At 43.4% G+C, this 15,664-nt stretch overlaps 2 protein-coding genes across 6 annotated transcripts in view; one reads left to right on the top strand and one right to left on the bottom strand.

Annotated features, from left to right (window-relative positions):
* Positions 1–15,664, top strand: part of plekhh1 (pleckstrin homology domain containing, family H (with MyTH4 domain) member 1) — a 133,226-nt gene that overhangs the window by 38,183 nt on the left and 79,379 nt on the right. The gene's annotated exons all lie outside the window — the stretch shown is intronic.
* zfp36l1a (zinc finger protein 36, C3H type-like 1a) lies at positions 8,309–13,843 on the bottom strand. Its single transcript, XM_077562574.1, has 2 exons — positions 13,579–13,843; positions 8,309–12,066 (listed from the first exon to the last, which is right to left on the bottom strand). Exons 1-2 carry the CDS (start codon positions 13,627–13,629, stop codon positions 11,020–11,022), a joined length of 1,098 nt encoding a protein of 365 aa, XP_077418700.1. The 5' UTR covers positions 13,630–13,843; the 3' UTR covers positions 8,309–11,019.

The raw sequence follows: 15,664 nt of genomic DNA on the forward strand, positions 1-15,664 counted from the left end.
CACTTTAAGGGACCTATGGGAGGTGAGGTGCAAAGTTGGGACTGGGGCGGGTGGGGGGTTGCTTTAGGTAGTGTTAGAACTGGTTTTGAAGGGCAATAAGGAGGAGAGCCGGGGGGGGGGGGGGTCAGGATTTTTTTGTTTTGTTTTTAATAAAGCTCTCAGCCTTCTCGTTCATCAACCAACACCCCCCCCCCCGCCCATCCATCCACTCTCCCCTGAGTGCTTACAGCTGCAAGGATGGAGTTTGGAGGGAGGGCAGGAGGTGGTGGTATTTTTTTATTTTTTTTTTGGGAGGGGGGGGGGGGCTTCTTGTAGCGGAACAGACTCAGCACAGAGAGCCCCCTTCATGAAGTCACATCTGGAGCTTTCCCAGAGAGCTCAACGGAGCGCGCAGCCTAATGAAAGTCTTAAGTTATGTAATTGAGCTCTTCCATGATGCGCGCCAGACGGCACTGTTGTCGGCGCAGGATGTTGGTGAGGGGGTGGGGGGGTTCGGTGGGGGGCAAGTGTATTCGGAACCAGATCTGACTGTTGTGTTGTCACTCGGCTATAACCGTCGTGGTGCTAACGTGCCACCATTGACTGGTTAAATTCAGAATCGGAAACTATTTTCTCTCACCCGCCCTCCATGAAATTGCAAACAACCCCCGCACAAAATACAGAAACATGTGCTCTTGTTACGTAACTTTTTGTTGCACCAAGACAAGATGTAACTTAAGTGCAGCCCACGGCCCGTCATTCAGCCGCGAGAGGCCTTGGCTTTATTGATTGCTTGATTTTAAAAGTAACTTAGCTACTTTATTGATCACTTAATTTTAAAAGTAACTAACTCAGATCACAAGTTACTTTACAAAAAAAAAAAAGATATCCTCTTTTACGTGTCATAATTGATTTTATATTAAAAAAAAAAAGTCTTTCTGAATTTACTGTACTTCCTGCTTGAAAGCACGAACGTCTGTCTACTTCTTTCATTGTTATGTACACGTGAGACGTTAACAGTGACTTGCCGCACTGTGACTTGTGATGTCACTCCCCCAGCAAACATGACCTCATCCCATAATGCTTGAAAATGTAAATCAGTTGTTTGTTGTGTGCCTCTTGGCTAGTAAAAGGGTCGATTTTACTTCCTTAATTGGATGATTTCTTAACTGTTGCTTTTGTTGCATGTGTCATACAAGTGAAAAATGAACCAAAGCACTGTTTGTTTTGGGCCTGGGCCACGCTCTGCAGATGTGCTGGGGGAGGAGGGGCGTTATGCAAGACTTGAAACAGTTTGGTGGTGGTGGAGGAGGAGGAGTGATGATTCGAGGGCCGAGCCGGCCCCTTGGGGTCCATATGGTCCGACTTTGCTTCTTGGGTCTAATTGTCAGCTAATGTATATTTGTTATTATCTGGCCCCTCCATCTCCTTTATGGACGGGAAGGCGAGGCGGCGGCTGACGGGCGAGAGGGGGGGGGGGGCTTTTGGCATGGTGCCACAAAATGGGGGCCGCCAACGACGACACTTTATACGTCAACAGGTTTGAGCTAGGTGTTCATTTCAGGAGCCTGCTCCCTCGCCGAAGGTAAATCAAAGCTATGGAACATATGGATGGACATGAAAAAGTGTGTTGTACATAAAAACAATAAAACACCTTTTAAAAACACGCGGTAATAACAATTGAATATAATAAAAAATAAACAAACAGTTTGCGCGTCACCATTTCATTGTCATGGGAAACATGGCGGACACAAATGCAGGACAATAAGGCAGTGAAACAGGAATCACTTTAATGAAACAAAGGGCTGGACAGGACGTGAATGGACTGGTCGCCATGACGGGACGGGACTGGACTGGTTGCCATGACTGGACTGGACGGGACGTGGCTGGACTGGTCGCCATGACTAGATGGGACGTGACTGGACTGGTCGCCATGACTAGACTGGTCGCCATGACTAGATGGGACGTGACTGGACTGGTCGCCATGACTAGACTGGTCGCCATGACTGTACGTGACTGGACTGGTCACCTTTACTGGACGCAACGGGACTAGACTAGTCACCATGGCTGGCCGAGACGTGATTAGACTGGTCGCCATGACAGGACAGGATGTGGCTAGACTGGTCGCCATGACAGGACAGGACGTGGCTAGAATGCAACAAGTGTGACGTGACAAGACCTAACTTGCCTTAACTTGACTAGCAGTGTAGTGGCTATGGCTTGGCTGTGACAAAAAACTTTGTGACGGAGACTTCGCTGTGACGGAGAGGGCGCGTATCTTGAAAAATAAGTAAGCCAGGTCGCTCCAAATTTGGGGCGCCACTGTATTTTGGACAAAAAGGTGGCTAGTCTGTTAGCAGTGGTGGTTCACATTGAGAGAAAAAAAAAATCTGATTTGACCTTTTGTATGAACTCAAACGTCCAAAATGGCGGATCACCTTTGCACTTGTATTACATCCTGTCATAATCAGAAGCTTGTACTAGATGTTGATTTATTATTTATTTATTTTTTTACTTGTTTCAATGTGCTAGCATGTTATTACCGTAATTGCCCAACTTGGAAAAAAAAAAAAGTGTGTTAAGAACATTTTTAATGACAAACAAAGCATCACATTTACATACTGTAACAATGGTGATTAAGTCATTAAGCAGAGCATAGCATTTTTGGTTTTGTACACACACGCACACACACGCTAGCGTTTGGCGAGCTGTTGATTTAATAAACCCGCTGACGTGACGCAAAGGCCTTTTGTGCGCTCTAATTCTTTCTGTGCGGCGTTTGCGGCCCGGCTGCAGCGTGTTGCAGCAGGAGAGAAGCAGCAGGTCGGACGGGTTTTCTCATCTTATCTGACATCCATGCATGCATCGACGAGGAAGAAGAGGAGGTCTTGAGAAATCTCAGCACAGCAAAAAAAAAACAAAAAAACGAAGGCCCAGAGGGAAGCCTTTAACAAAACAACTCATTTTTATCGAACAAAAATCTGATTTTATTCTAGTAAATTTGCAACTTAGCATTTTTATTTATATAACATAACATTTTTCTCAAAACATACAATATATATATACAACAAGGGACAATTTATATCCACCAAAAAAAGCTAATTTATTATTGTAAAAATGTAGCTCCTTTTATTGAACAAAATACAACTTAATTCTTGGGAAAATGCTACTTTATTGTGGTAAGGGTTCTACTTTTTTCCATGAATAAAACATATTTTTCTTAAAAATATATTAGGGTAAAGGTCTTTTTTTTATAATAATCATAATTTATTCTGGTAAAAGTATTGCTTTTTCAAAATAAATTTGTATTTATTTTTTTTAAACATTTTTACATTTATGGGATGAAGCTGAATGCAGACGTCCCAAAACCTTAAAAAAAAAAAAAAAATTAAAAAAAAAAAAAATTAAAAAAAAATACAAATATATATATATATATATATATATATATATAACTATAACTTTTTTTAATAAGAATTGACTCTAGTAGAATCGCAAATCTCTACATTACGTTATTCCCCTGAGGGAGCCCGACATGGACCGTTAATGTGCCTTTCCTGTGCACGCCTGTTCAGGTGCAGATCGGTGTTCTCGACGTGTGTGTGCGCGCTTGCCTGAGTGTTTGTTTGAGTGTGCGTTTCCTTGTGAGTGGGTGTGAGATCTGCGGTTTCTCACAGTCCTTCCTTATCTTCGTCTCTCTCTGAGCCTCATCCAGCAGATCATTGTGAAATAGACACACAGTGAGGCATACAAAGTACACTTTGAACTATTCCCTGACCCCCCAAGGACACACTGGCGGCTTGTTTACAAGGCAAAAGCAGCAAATCCATCCTTCTGCCGTGTGTGCCGGCATGTGGCCTGGTTTGATGCTCTGAGTCTGGAGCGGTCCCGACTCCACGGCGACGACTTCCTGCAAAATCTCGAGCGATGTCATCACATCAATCATAACGGACAAAATGGCTGACTGCACATCTTCAAGAGTATTTATACCCCCAAAATGTGGCTTTATCAACTAGCTTAGCATTAGTTAGGACAAGGCTAGTGGGGGGGATGGATTTTAAAAGGGGACCAAGAAGAAAACAACATCCTGGGTTCTGCTGTTGTTATTTTAAACTGGAAAGGAAAACCTGGTAAATTGTTTTTTTTTTTCATTTCTTGGACTTGTTAAGTGAGTTTAGCAGTGCAGCCAAATCCTCCAAAAGTCATGGCCGGCCCATTAGCGTCAGACTTTAGCCGCTTGACGTTTGTTTAGTGGAACGTCGTGTTTCCACATCTTGCCCCTCCCACCCCCAACATATGTTTTCCCTTCCTTTCTTGCACAGGTCAAGGGTTGCCAATTAGCCGCGGGGAAGAAAAGCACACGTGACACTGGATCCTTGGCGGGGGTCTAATGGCGGTTAACGCGAGGCCTGCCCGGGCGGGGAGGGCCCGCCGAGTTTTGAGCCCCGAGGATCAGGGAGCGGTCGGCGCTGTTGTCTTGTTGCTGATCTGCAATCAGTCGGCCTGTGGCACACAAAGCCCAGATAACGCCTGACCTTTATTGCCAGCAGACCTGATTACAGCCATGGGGTTATTGCACCCTTGGATGGAGAATAGGTCAGAGGTCATAGTAGTGGAGTTTGCATGCTGGTACAGGCTGGGACAAAATAAAAAACATTTACTGGTTGTTTTCCTTCCTTGAAGTCATCTTCCTTTCTCCCAAGATTACTTTTTTTGCTTTACTTCCGTGATTTCTACCTTCCATTCCGCGCCGCTATCTTTTAGCCACTAACGCTAATGACTGGTATCATGTTATACAATTTGATTGCGGGATTACTAAGCAATTTAGTTTTTGTGGCATATTAAATATCATTTCTGTATGGTGTTGTTGATGTTAGTGTCATCAGTCATGATCGCAATATAAACTACGATCAAGCTAGCTTGCAGTGGAAAAATCAAAATGGCTGCCTTGACTCCCTTCCACTTTATTTCTAAAGGAAAGATTTCTTCCTTCACTTCAACTTTTCTGCCTTCTTTCCTACGTTCCCGTCTCCCTTCCTTCCTTCCTTCCTTTCTGAACTCTTCAGCATGTTGTTAGCATTAGCACGATCACAGCTCAACATGTCGTCCGCGCCTGTTTTGCATGCACTCGTGACTGGAGGCGAGCACCGAGTACATCGTCACCCACGTGTTGGAAAGTGACAGAAAGAAGTCATGGAAGTTTTGTTGTTGTTTTTTTTGACACTTATCAAAGTGAGATGCAGACAAAAAAAGCCACTTCCTGGTGTCAAGGTGCACCACTCAAACAGGAAGCAGCCGTCTTTCATGTCCTGCTCGACAACCCACACGAGACACTTTTACGTAACGTTAGAATTACTGAGATGTCAACATGGGTGCGTTTAACAAATACTTTCCCTCACTTTTCGTGTTGTTTTTTCAATCTTTTTTTTCCCCCCTTACCTTATTTGTGAAGCCTGCTCGTGTGCTTCATTAGCGTGGCTGTCTAATCAAGGCTTCTTTTCTTTTCTTTTTACAGTTTATCTATAAATTGCTATTTGTATTTCAAAAAACACCAGATTATTATTATTATTATTATCATCATCATCACCATTATTATTATTATTATTATTATTATTATAAGTGTTCTATCTAAAAAAGTATGTATAAAAAAACTTCCTGATAAAGTCCAATGTGAAACCTTTCCATTAAGTGGAAATAATTTTTTTTCCCACTAAATATGAAGAAGATCTATTTGATTAATTTTGATTAACTATGTTTGATTATATATTAAATGTTTGCCATGCATTTTACATTGTAATAACGTGATAATTCCATTTATCATCAATTTAACATTTTTCTCTAATAGTGATTTTACCCATTTTAAATATATACAATTTTTTTCTGTACTCTGAATATAATAAGATTTTTTTTTAGAAATAATATTATTTAAAAAGTTAAGTTATCATTAAAATTATTATTTTTTTTTAAATATTAAGAATATTTTACTTTTCAAATATTAGAATTTTGATTTGATTTAGATTTTAGAAAAATGTGTACTCTCACAATTACCGTGTAGTAATTATCATCAGTATCACAATGTAGTTAGTTTGGCCAATTTTTTGTGAGAATTTATTAGGAATTTGTGCAAAAACATATGATACATAAAATGGCAACCATCTCATGGTAGCGTGGTAACTTGAAAATATTCATGAAAAATATTATACAAAAACTGTGATAATGCCAACGCCATGTGGTTAGCGCGACAACGTGGGAATATCGGGAGAAGAGTGGAGATTATGAGGCGTGTGTGTGTGCGTGTGTGTGTGTGTTTGCGCGTGTGTTGAGGAGGCATGCAAGCAACAAGGAGAGGCCTTCATGGGTCAGCTGTGCCGGGTCAGCACCCTCCATTGTGCAAAGGGGAAGGGAGCGTTCCTGTTCCGGCTCCTTTGGCGCAATCCGAGAGAAGATAAACACACGCCAGCCGATGGGAAACCAAAGCACATGTTTTAGGGGAAAAGCTGTAGAGCTGAGTGGGAATACAGCATTAGGTACACCTGATTAAGCAGGGGTGTGCACACTTTTGTGCTCAAGGGTCTTGTTAGAATGGCTGTTTGTGGATGAGGTGAATAAAAAGGGCTTTAGAGTGTATGTCAAATATGTAAGATGGTCCGATTTTTTTTTTTCCTCATTCTAAAAGATTAACGAAAGGAACGGACGGGCCTTACGTGGCACCTGGACCCCACTTTTCCCTCCCCAGTGATAAAGTGTCCCGTGGGTGTCGATCGAGCGATGTTTGAGTTGAGAATCAATAGCGTCCATGTTTATTCTACGCTTACTGGGAATACCGTTAGCTAAACTAGGCTAACCTCGCCATCATTGATCGCCAATCAATACGCTAAGGTGTACTTTAGAGCCGAGAGTTTATCACCAGACGGGTCAGTCGCCTCCGCGCCGCTCGCCAATCAACTGCCGCTGCCGTGAAACACCCCACAAAGTGCGATGCTGGACATTTTCATACTAGTTGTTAGCTAGCGCATGTCGCAAAGACTGTCCAACCTTGGCGAGTATCAAAACACTTTTTTTTTGTGTGAGATGTGTTAGCACATATCACTCAACTTTATGTAAGCACAATTTTACGCAAGATGCTAGCCTGTGTTGCAAAGACTATCCAACTTTGGCGAGTCAAAGCACGTTTTCGTGCGAGATGTGGTAGCATATTGCTAATCTTTATGTAAGCACAATTCGCAAAGACTATCAAACCTGGCAAACATCATAGACGAATTCTATGCTAGCGTTTAGTAGTTTTTGCAAAGACTACGCACATTTGCACATGAGATGTTAGCATATATCTGTCTTTATGAAGCAATTTTTAATTAGTTGATATGGCAAACACTAAGCACCTTGTCATGCGAGATGTTAGCATATGTCACATAAAACGATCAAACGTGGCTAGCTAGCATCAAGACGCATTTTTCTTGTGAGATATTAGTAAATGTCGCAGACTAAGCACATTTTCATGCAAGATGTTAGCATATGTGGCATAACCTGGCTAGCAGCAAAACACATTTCCAAGCAAGACATTAGCATATGTCACAAAACAATTTTCCCCGTGAGACGTCAGCATACGTAGCAGCGTCGGCGAATTTTCAGGTTTGATGATAGCATTTATCGGAGCGCATCTCTTAATGATGACTGATGCTATCATATGTCACAAACTTCCAACTATCCAAGCGTGTTTTATTGAGACGTTCACAAAGATCACAAAGACTTTGTGGGGACATTTTCATGTGAGGTGAAAGATTATCAAACATGCGTAGCATCAAACACAGTCAGGTGAGAAGTTGGCTTTTCTTTATTTTTATTTTATCCAATTTTCTTTTATTGTGATATGTACTTTTAGCTGAGAACATTTTGATGCTAGATGTTAGCATATGTCACAAAGACAATTTAAGCACCCTTATAGATGTTAGCATGTGTGACATGCTAACAACTTTAACAGTTGGCTGTAGGCCTGTTCTAAAAATAGCTTACCGGTGATGGTATACTGTGATTTTCAATATTGATGTGTTTTCTAATGGCTGTATCAGTGACTTCACATAAATGTATGAATACCCTTTATTGACGGATAATTTGAGCAAATTTGTTATTTCCGAAGTGTGTACCAAACTGGTAGCCCTTCACATTAATCGGTCGGTCGCTCCCAGTTTCAAAAAGGTTGATGACCCCTGCTAGCATAAGCGTATGTTACGTTAAGTCTATATTTGCCATGGCAAAATGTGACTCAAATTCACAATGTTTAGGTCCCAAAGTTCCGTCATTTTTCAACATTCCAACACAACGCAGACACACCTACTCCACTTTTTCCGAAAAAATACGGGGTTTATTGACTTTGAACTGCAATCAATACTTTACAAAAAAGAAGGAGGCAACAGCACAGGACTGTAGTGACAAACATGGCTGGAAAGAAATACATTCAACAGTTTTTGTCGTTTTACGTTCTTTGTGTCCCAAAAAGAAAACAAAAAAAATGATAATCTTTTTTTTAACAAAACGTGTGAAGGCAACAGGTGGGGGGAAAAAAACAGGTCCTCCATCGTCCTTAGCTACCTGGAATGTACGCAAACGAGGCACTTGAACTCAATTTTCCTCAAGCTATTTGGTCACAGCAGACTGGGTGAAGAGGAGGAACGTTACCCCAAAAAAAACGAAACATAAAAGAACGAAAGAAAAGGTCTTAAAAAGCACCCGAGTTACTTCTCGAAAGCACTCGAAACGTGTGTGGGTGGGGGGCGGGAAGACCACGTTTGTTCCGGTGGAATTGCAGTTACAAGGGAAGACGTGAAATAAATAATCAAAAACGGCATTTTTTTTCCTTGTCGCAGTTTAAATTCTTTTTGACAAAAAAAAAAAAGTGTAGTTGCAGAAGTACAATATATTAAACTGTGGAGGAAACAAAAGAAAAACAAAGGAAACTGACAAAATGTCTTCACAATCTTTAGATTAATATGGAAGATCATAATTTAACATAAAAGAAAATATATTCTATTGTTCATTATCCAGATAAATACAAAAATTAAACAACAAAAAACAAGGAAAAAAAAACGCATATAATCACCAATAAATATGTTCTGATAAGTTAAATAAGCAGTGACAAGCAAAAAAAAAAAAAAACCTTCTGTCTAGAAAGTTCTCAAATAATATTAATAATAATAATAGTAACCATAATAATAACATTACTAAAAAATAATTATCAAAAGGAAGAAGAGAGAGCTTGGAGATCTTGTCAAGTGAGGTGGCCAATAATGATCAGCTTAATCAAGATAAAGAGGAAAAAAAAAAAGAAGCCAGTGACCAGCAACAGGATGAGAAAAAAAAGGGGGGTGAGGGGGGGGGGGGGGTGGAGACCAACTTCCAGTTCAAAAGTCCTTCCTGCAGACTCACCCTACATCACAATTACATAAGCACAGTAGTCCATTCACCCCAACGCAAAACACACAAACCCCGTCCGTCCCCTAGGCACTTTTTCTTTGCATTTCTATTTTATTTTATTTTTATTTTTTTTTACAACTTTTCATATCTTTTCAGGGTTGTGTGTTTTTTGTTTGTTCTGCTTTTTGGGTGGCGAGGTGGGGGCTAGGAGGGGGGGGGGGTGGCTAGTGCAATACAGTCCCCCGGTTTGTTTTCCAAGGCCACTTGTGCTGCTACACATTCAAGAGCAAAAACAAGCAAAAAAAAAATTGACGGAGAAAGAACAAAAAATTATGTTTAAGAGTCAATTCTCGCGATTTTCGGTTCAATTCCTTTCCCGGTGGTTTTTGCTTCTTCTTTTTTTGGCACCGTGACACGTGGCAGGGCACTTTTTCTTTTTGTGTTTACTTCCTTAAAACAGAATAAACTGACTGTGCAGATTATCAGGGATGAAATGATTTGCTGACGGTCCCTAAACTTGTGCTGGTTTCCAAACTGAGGCACGGGGGGCTCGAAATGGTTCGCGATGACTATTTTCATTTGGGTCGCCAGGTTTCCTAAATAAGAGGCACAAAAATGATTCACGAGTCACTTTTTGGGGTGATGTGGTTTTCCAAACTGAAGCTCGAGGGCCCAAAATGGCTCCTGGGTCACTTTTTTTGGGGGTCCCCAATGAGTTCAGAAATCTCTTTTTTGAGACGCCCGGTTACCCAAACTGAGTGACAGGAGGGACCAAAAATAGTTTGTAGATTAGCTGGTTTAACAAACTGAGACACTGGGTCCCAGAATGGGTCCTTGGGTCACTTTTTTTAAATTTTGCTTTTCTTAACTGAAGTCAAGGGTTGAAATTGGTTTGCAAAGCACATTTTTGGTCACCCAGTTTCATTAACAGAAATGTTACGTGGGTTACCAAGTGAGTAACTTTTTTGGGGAAGCCCAGAAGCACAGGGATGAAAATGGTTTATAAAATACTTTTTTTGAATCGTCCTATTACTCAGACTGAGGCAAAGGTGCCCGAAAATGGTTTGCGGGTTACTGGGTTTTCCAAACTGAGGCATGGGGGCCCAAAATGGTTCGTAAGTCACAGGGTCTCTGAAACTGAGGTTTGGGGCGGTTTCAAGATCGTTGAGTCTCTGGGGCCCAAAATGGTTGGCACTTTTGTTGAGGTTCGGGGCCCCAAACTTGGTTGATTGTTATGTTTGAGGGCCGGGTACCCTTTGCCAGTCACTTTCTTTTAGGTTTCCCAAACTGAGATCTGGAGGGCCCACTTGTTCTGGATTGTAGATTGTCAGAGTAAAATAATCAAAAGGTTTTGGGCAGTGAGTCTCGGGTGTTAAACTTCACACCTCTGTCGTGGCTGGCGACGTCCCGCCTATGAATTCCCAAAGTCCCGGGGCAACTTGAAACCCCCCATCCCGCATACCTTACACACAGGACACCAAGCAGGTAAAAAGACAGCCTATAGATGGCCGGTGTGTAAGGCGGCAAACGTTGGGGGGGGGGAATCCTGCCCTGACTGACTACATCCGATCCAAGGCCTCAGGACCCGCTCTCCTCGTGTCAAAAAATACAAAGGAGCAAGATAAGGCATGCCGTCTAGTCATCTGAGATGGAGAGGCGGCTGAAGATGGGGAGTCGGCGGGTGGTGTCGAGCGTGGGCGACTCTGAGCCGCTCAGGCTGCTGCCGGAGCTGCTCTGGTAGCCCTCCTGGTCCGAGAGGGAGTCCTGCGGGCTGGACGGGGACTCGAACATCTGGGGCGACTCCAGCATGGGTCGGAAGTAGTAAGGCCCGTTGGTGGGGGAAGGGGGCGCGCCGTTACCCATCTCCGGGGCCAGGGGGACGCCGCCCAGGCTGGGCCCGAAAAGGTTGGCCAGCTCCTGGCTGGAGTAGGTGAAGGGGTTGCTGCTGGGCCAGTCGGGCACGTCGTCGGGGAAGAACATTGGCGGCGGGGTGACGGACGTCGGGCTGTCGCGGAAACCCGCCGAGCTGGGGAAGCCCGCGAAGCTGTAGCTGTGCTGCAGCCGGGGCCGCTCCACCTCGCCCGAGGACAAGGAGGAGCAGGAAGACTGGGACGAGCCGTTGCTGGATTTGAGCGGGGGTCCGCGGCGCTCGTCAGCGTTGTGGATGAAATGGCAGCGGGGCCCGTAGGGGCAGAAGCCGATGGTGTGGAAGGTGCGGCACAGCTCCGTCTTGTACTTGGGGTGGCGGCTCAGGCTGCGCAGTTCGTGGATGCCGTGCGCAAACTGGCACTTGTCGCCGTACTTGCACGCGCCGTTCTCCTCGAAGGGCCGGCACAGCTCCGTCTTGTAGCGGCTGGAGTTCACCTGGCCGCCCGTGGGGCTGGCCGGGCCCAGGCACTTGTGGAGGAGACGCTCGCCCGTCTCAGAGAAAGAGCGGTCGCGCAGCCGCAGCTGGTTCTCCTTGTTGTTGCCGCCGCCGAGCCCCGTGATGAGCGGCGAGTGCTCGGCCACCTTCAGGCTGTTGAGGAACTGGTTCTGGTTGAACTTTGTGCTGCCGCTGCTGACAGAGTGCCGCCGCTGGTACACCCCAGGGGAGCCCACCGCCTTCCTGTCCAGCAGGGCGCCGGAGACGTTGGCGTGCGGGGCTGCCAGGTTGCCGTTGTAGCCCAACAGCTTGTTGTTCTGCCAAGACACAGACAACACTTTTATTAGCCAAGGATTTCGCTGACTCGAAATTTGACCAGCGTTAAACTAAGTCAGGTGTCATTTTTAGCTGTAATTACAGTATTAGGCCACAATGGTGGGGTGGCGCTGTATCACAAACGCTTAGATGCTGCTCCTAAAACCCTCGAAGAAGAGGAGCCGCAAATGCAGATGTTCTTTCTTACTGCAAATATGTCAGACAATTTTGTGGCTATTCTAACAACTAAGTATTGCTTGTTTGTTTGGTTTCTGTGGAGCATTTGGTTTCTAAGAAACATTTAGCCTTACTTGAGCCAATTCCAGCTGACTCTAGAGTCTTCAATGGACCTAACATGAAAGTTTTGGCGATGTGGGAGGAAACCGGAGAGCTAACCACTCCCCTAGAATGCCACCAGGCCTAATTGATGTTGGAAATCACCATAGTTTATAAGTCACAAGTCAGAAACAGTAAAAGAATTACATAACACTCTAGTCTAAAAGTAACAAAAAAATCTTTTAAAACCGTAATATCTTATTTTTGTTTTTCATTTTCAGGGAGAACGCAGCATTGGGCTACAAGGCGTGCACGAGGACGTTTTACAAATAAATGCTCTGCCCCCCCCGGGCTGTGAAATGCGTCAATGAAACGTTCAACAGGGCCCAATTTAGTCGCGTTAAAGTTGTTTAACTTTCTGTTAAACCGCGCATGTGCACTTTTGCTATTCATCAAAGAAGATTCCTGCATATCTAGTTAGTAGTATTATAGATGTTTTAAAAATGTTTAGAAAATTGGTCATGTAAATAATACATAAACGGTGTTTGTACCAGTGGTGGGTAACGTCACGCCACTGATCAGATTGGCACCATGTTTGCCTCCATTTGAACCAGGAAAAACCCTGTTAGCTCTTTTTTTTTGGGGGGGGGGGGCAGGCAGAGCGGATGCAGGGCCGTATAGAAGAACAGCAGCTGGTTTGGCTAGTTGCCCTGGTTAGGAATGTGTGGCTGCTCTCAGTAGAATAGAGCACATGAGCTGAGAGGGAAGGCCAGCAGGCCCACAAAAGAGGCGGCATCGCTTTACAAAGACAAAGTGACGCTGAGAAGCATGGAGGGAAAAGAAAACGGATTAAGGGGAGAAATTGGAGGGAAATCACACACACATGAAACGAACACGTTCAAGCGTTTTGTTTTTTTATTTTGCCGTATTTTAAAACAGTTTAATCCACGCCACGCAAATCTGGTGGATGATTACGCGACCATGTGGCCTATTTGGGATCGGATTATTATTATTTTTTGTGTGCTCGTTCATGTGTAACGAGCACGCTTAGCTCCACTTTTAAAGTTTAAAAAACGACTATACAGGACGTGCTAACAAAACGGGAGCACTCGATTCGAGGGAAATGACGCGTGAAGTTGGCTGAAAAGTAGAGCACGGATGAAGAAATCACAACGTGGGCGGCGAGCGATGCATTCCTCCACACAAGCAAGCCCCAAAAAAAAAAAAAAAAAAGTTACCTTATTGATTGCTTCGAAGTCGAAGAAAGGCGACACCACAGCTGTGGTCATCTTTGCAGCGACCAACTCCCCAACAAGTTGCAAAACAAACAAAACGAAACAAAAAGCCCAACCGAACCAGAATGTGTGGAAGTTCCGCACACGGACTTGTTGCGGGACCGAGCGCGTGTGCGTGCCTTGCGGATCCCCTGCTCGCGTGTGTGCGTGTATGTGTGTGTGTTATTGACCCTGCACAAGTTCCCCCAGTGGCCCGCGCTCGCTTCCACATTTGCCTTATAATACTGCAGCAGGAGGAGCCTCGAGCGCGGGGCGTCAACTTTCTGTTCAACTTTTTCAACAACCCCCCCCCCACACACACACACACCACCACCGCCGCTTCTCCTCCTCTTTTCGTTTTCTTTCTTTCTTTCTTTCTTCATCGTCGCCACCCTCTCTTCTATCTCCTTTACTACGCTTCCCTCCCTGAAACTTTCTACTCAAACTGCACGCAGCCGCGAAGGCACGTTTGCAACGGAAATCTGTTTACTCCACGCCGTGTGAGACAAAACACATTTCAACAGCGCAAACACACTACGAGTCAACTTGGTAACATTTGATGGCTTAAATAAGCAATAATGAGGATTCTCTCCCCCCTACCTCTAACTTTTGAAATAACCGTGTTACGTTTAAAACTGAGGGCAATGCAATTATTGTGCTATTTAAGTTTGTCTGTGTGGAGTTGCCGTACAACTCTCGCAGTACACCCCCCCCCCCTCCTCCCTTTTTCTTCCACTTCCTGTTTGTACGGAACTGGTTGTGGAATCTTAATATAAATCTAATAATTATTGTAGGAAAAAAATCAAATTTCAGTAACTCAAAACCTCTTCTTTTTTTGAGGCAGAACTCAAACAGTATATGAACACAATTTTAGAAAACCTGAAAGCAGTCAAGATTGTTGCTTTGTTTTCCTTCTTTAATGTTTTCATTTAACATCTCACGACCTCTTCTTGTTTTCTTCTACATGCGTTAGTAACTTTGTCAGTTTATTGTATGTGAATTATCATACAAGATCTGTGCTTTTACCATTGTAATTTGATTCTGCTTAATAAAAATAAATAAATATTGCATATAGTCTATAATCGGCCACCATTCTGTATCAGCTGAGACAAATACTAGCCTAAACTACTATAATACCATCTTGTGAATATTAAACATTTAAATTGTATATATATATAATTTTGCAAAGAAGTGTTTATTTTATAAAGCATGTTTTTAAAGCCTTTTACCATGCCAAGGTAGTTTTTCCATAGTAGGTTGCGTTTACCTCTCATTTTCTTCTACTTCCTGTTTTCTGTTGTTGTTGTAAACAAACTTATTTGTCGAGCTTCAACAAGCCACATTTTTTGGGGGCGTATTTCAGTAATCAAGTAAGCCAAGCAGCTCTTGTAAGAAACTTCAGAGTGAGTAACTGGTTAAATAAAAGGACATATTTGGCGCAAATAATGGATTTATCGTGAGCTTTAGCTGTTGTTTACTCTTGTGTGGGAAGCCATAGCGGTTCTCCTCCCCCGCCAGCCACTCACTGCGCTCTCTCTGTAATTAATTTACTCTTAATTGCTGGACTCTAACATCACCGCAGGGACTTTCCAGCCAAGCCAGTTGGCGGTAACGGCTTCCCAACTTCTCTATTTCACATTTCCCCACCTTCCCGATAGCCTACACCTTTTTGCACTATCGATATATTATCGATAGTGCACCCTAGACTACTGTCCGATGCCAATATCGATCCGATACGATATCAGCAAGAGACGTGATCAAATCATGCTATTTGAGCAAAGACCAATAGTGAGCAACAGCAGGCATGAGAAAATACAACCTTTATTCCAAACTTTTGCGTTACATTGACTTGCTTGTATTTGAGTACTAACGGTGATTTCGGATGTAGACCAGGGCTTCTCAATTACTTTTTGTTACCATCAAGGAAGAAGAAAATATTTCACGCCGCCCCACTCCCCAACCCTCCGCTTTGGCTGTAAATAGTGTCATATGTCTATAAAATTGTTGTAAATACACCTCTGCAGGTGAGCTAATACTCCTTCCGCACTTC

Source organism: Vanacampus margaritifer, chromosome 1 (assembly GCF_051991255.1).
Source record: "Vanacampus margaritifer isolate UIUO_Vmar chromosome 1, RoL_Vmar_1.0, whole genome shotgun sequence".
Classification (NCBI taxonomy): Eukaryota; Metazoa; Chordata; class Actinopteri; order Syngnathiformes; family Syngnathidae; genus Vanacampus; species Vanacampus margaritifer.

Excerpts from the sequence above, each read along its gene's own strand:
- zfp36l1a (XM_077562574.1), bottom strand. The coding sequence starts at position 13,629 with ATGACCACAGCTGTGGTGTCGCCTTTCTTCGACTTCGAAGCAATCAAT. Across the intron at positions 12,067-13,578 it reads ACTTCGAAGCAATCAATAAG|AACAACAAGCTGTTGGGCTA; the intron begins GTAACTTTTTTT and ends GTGTCTTGGCAG.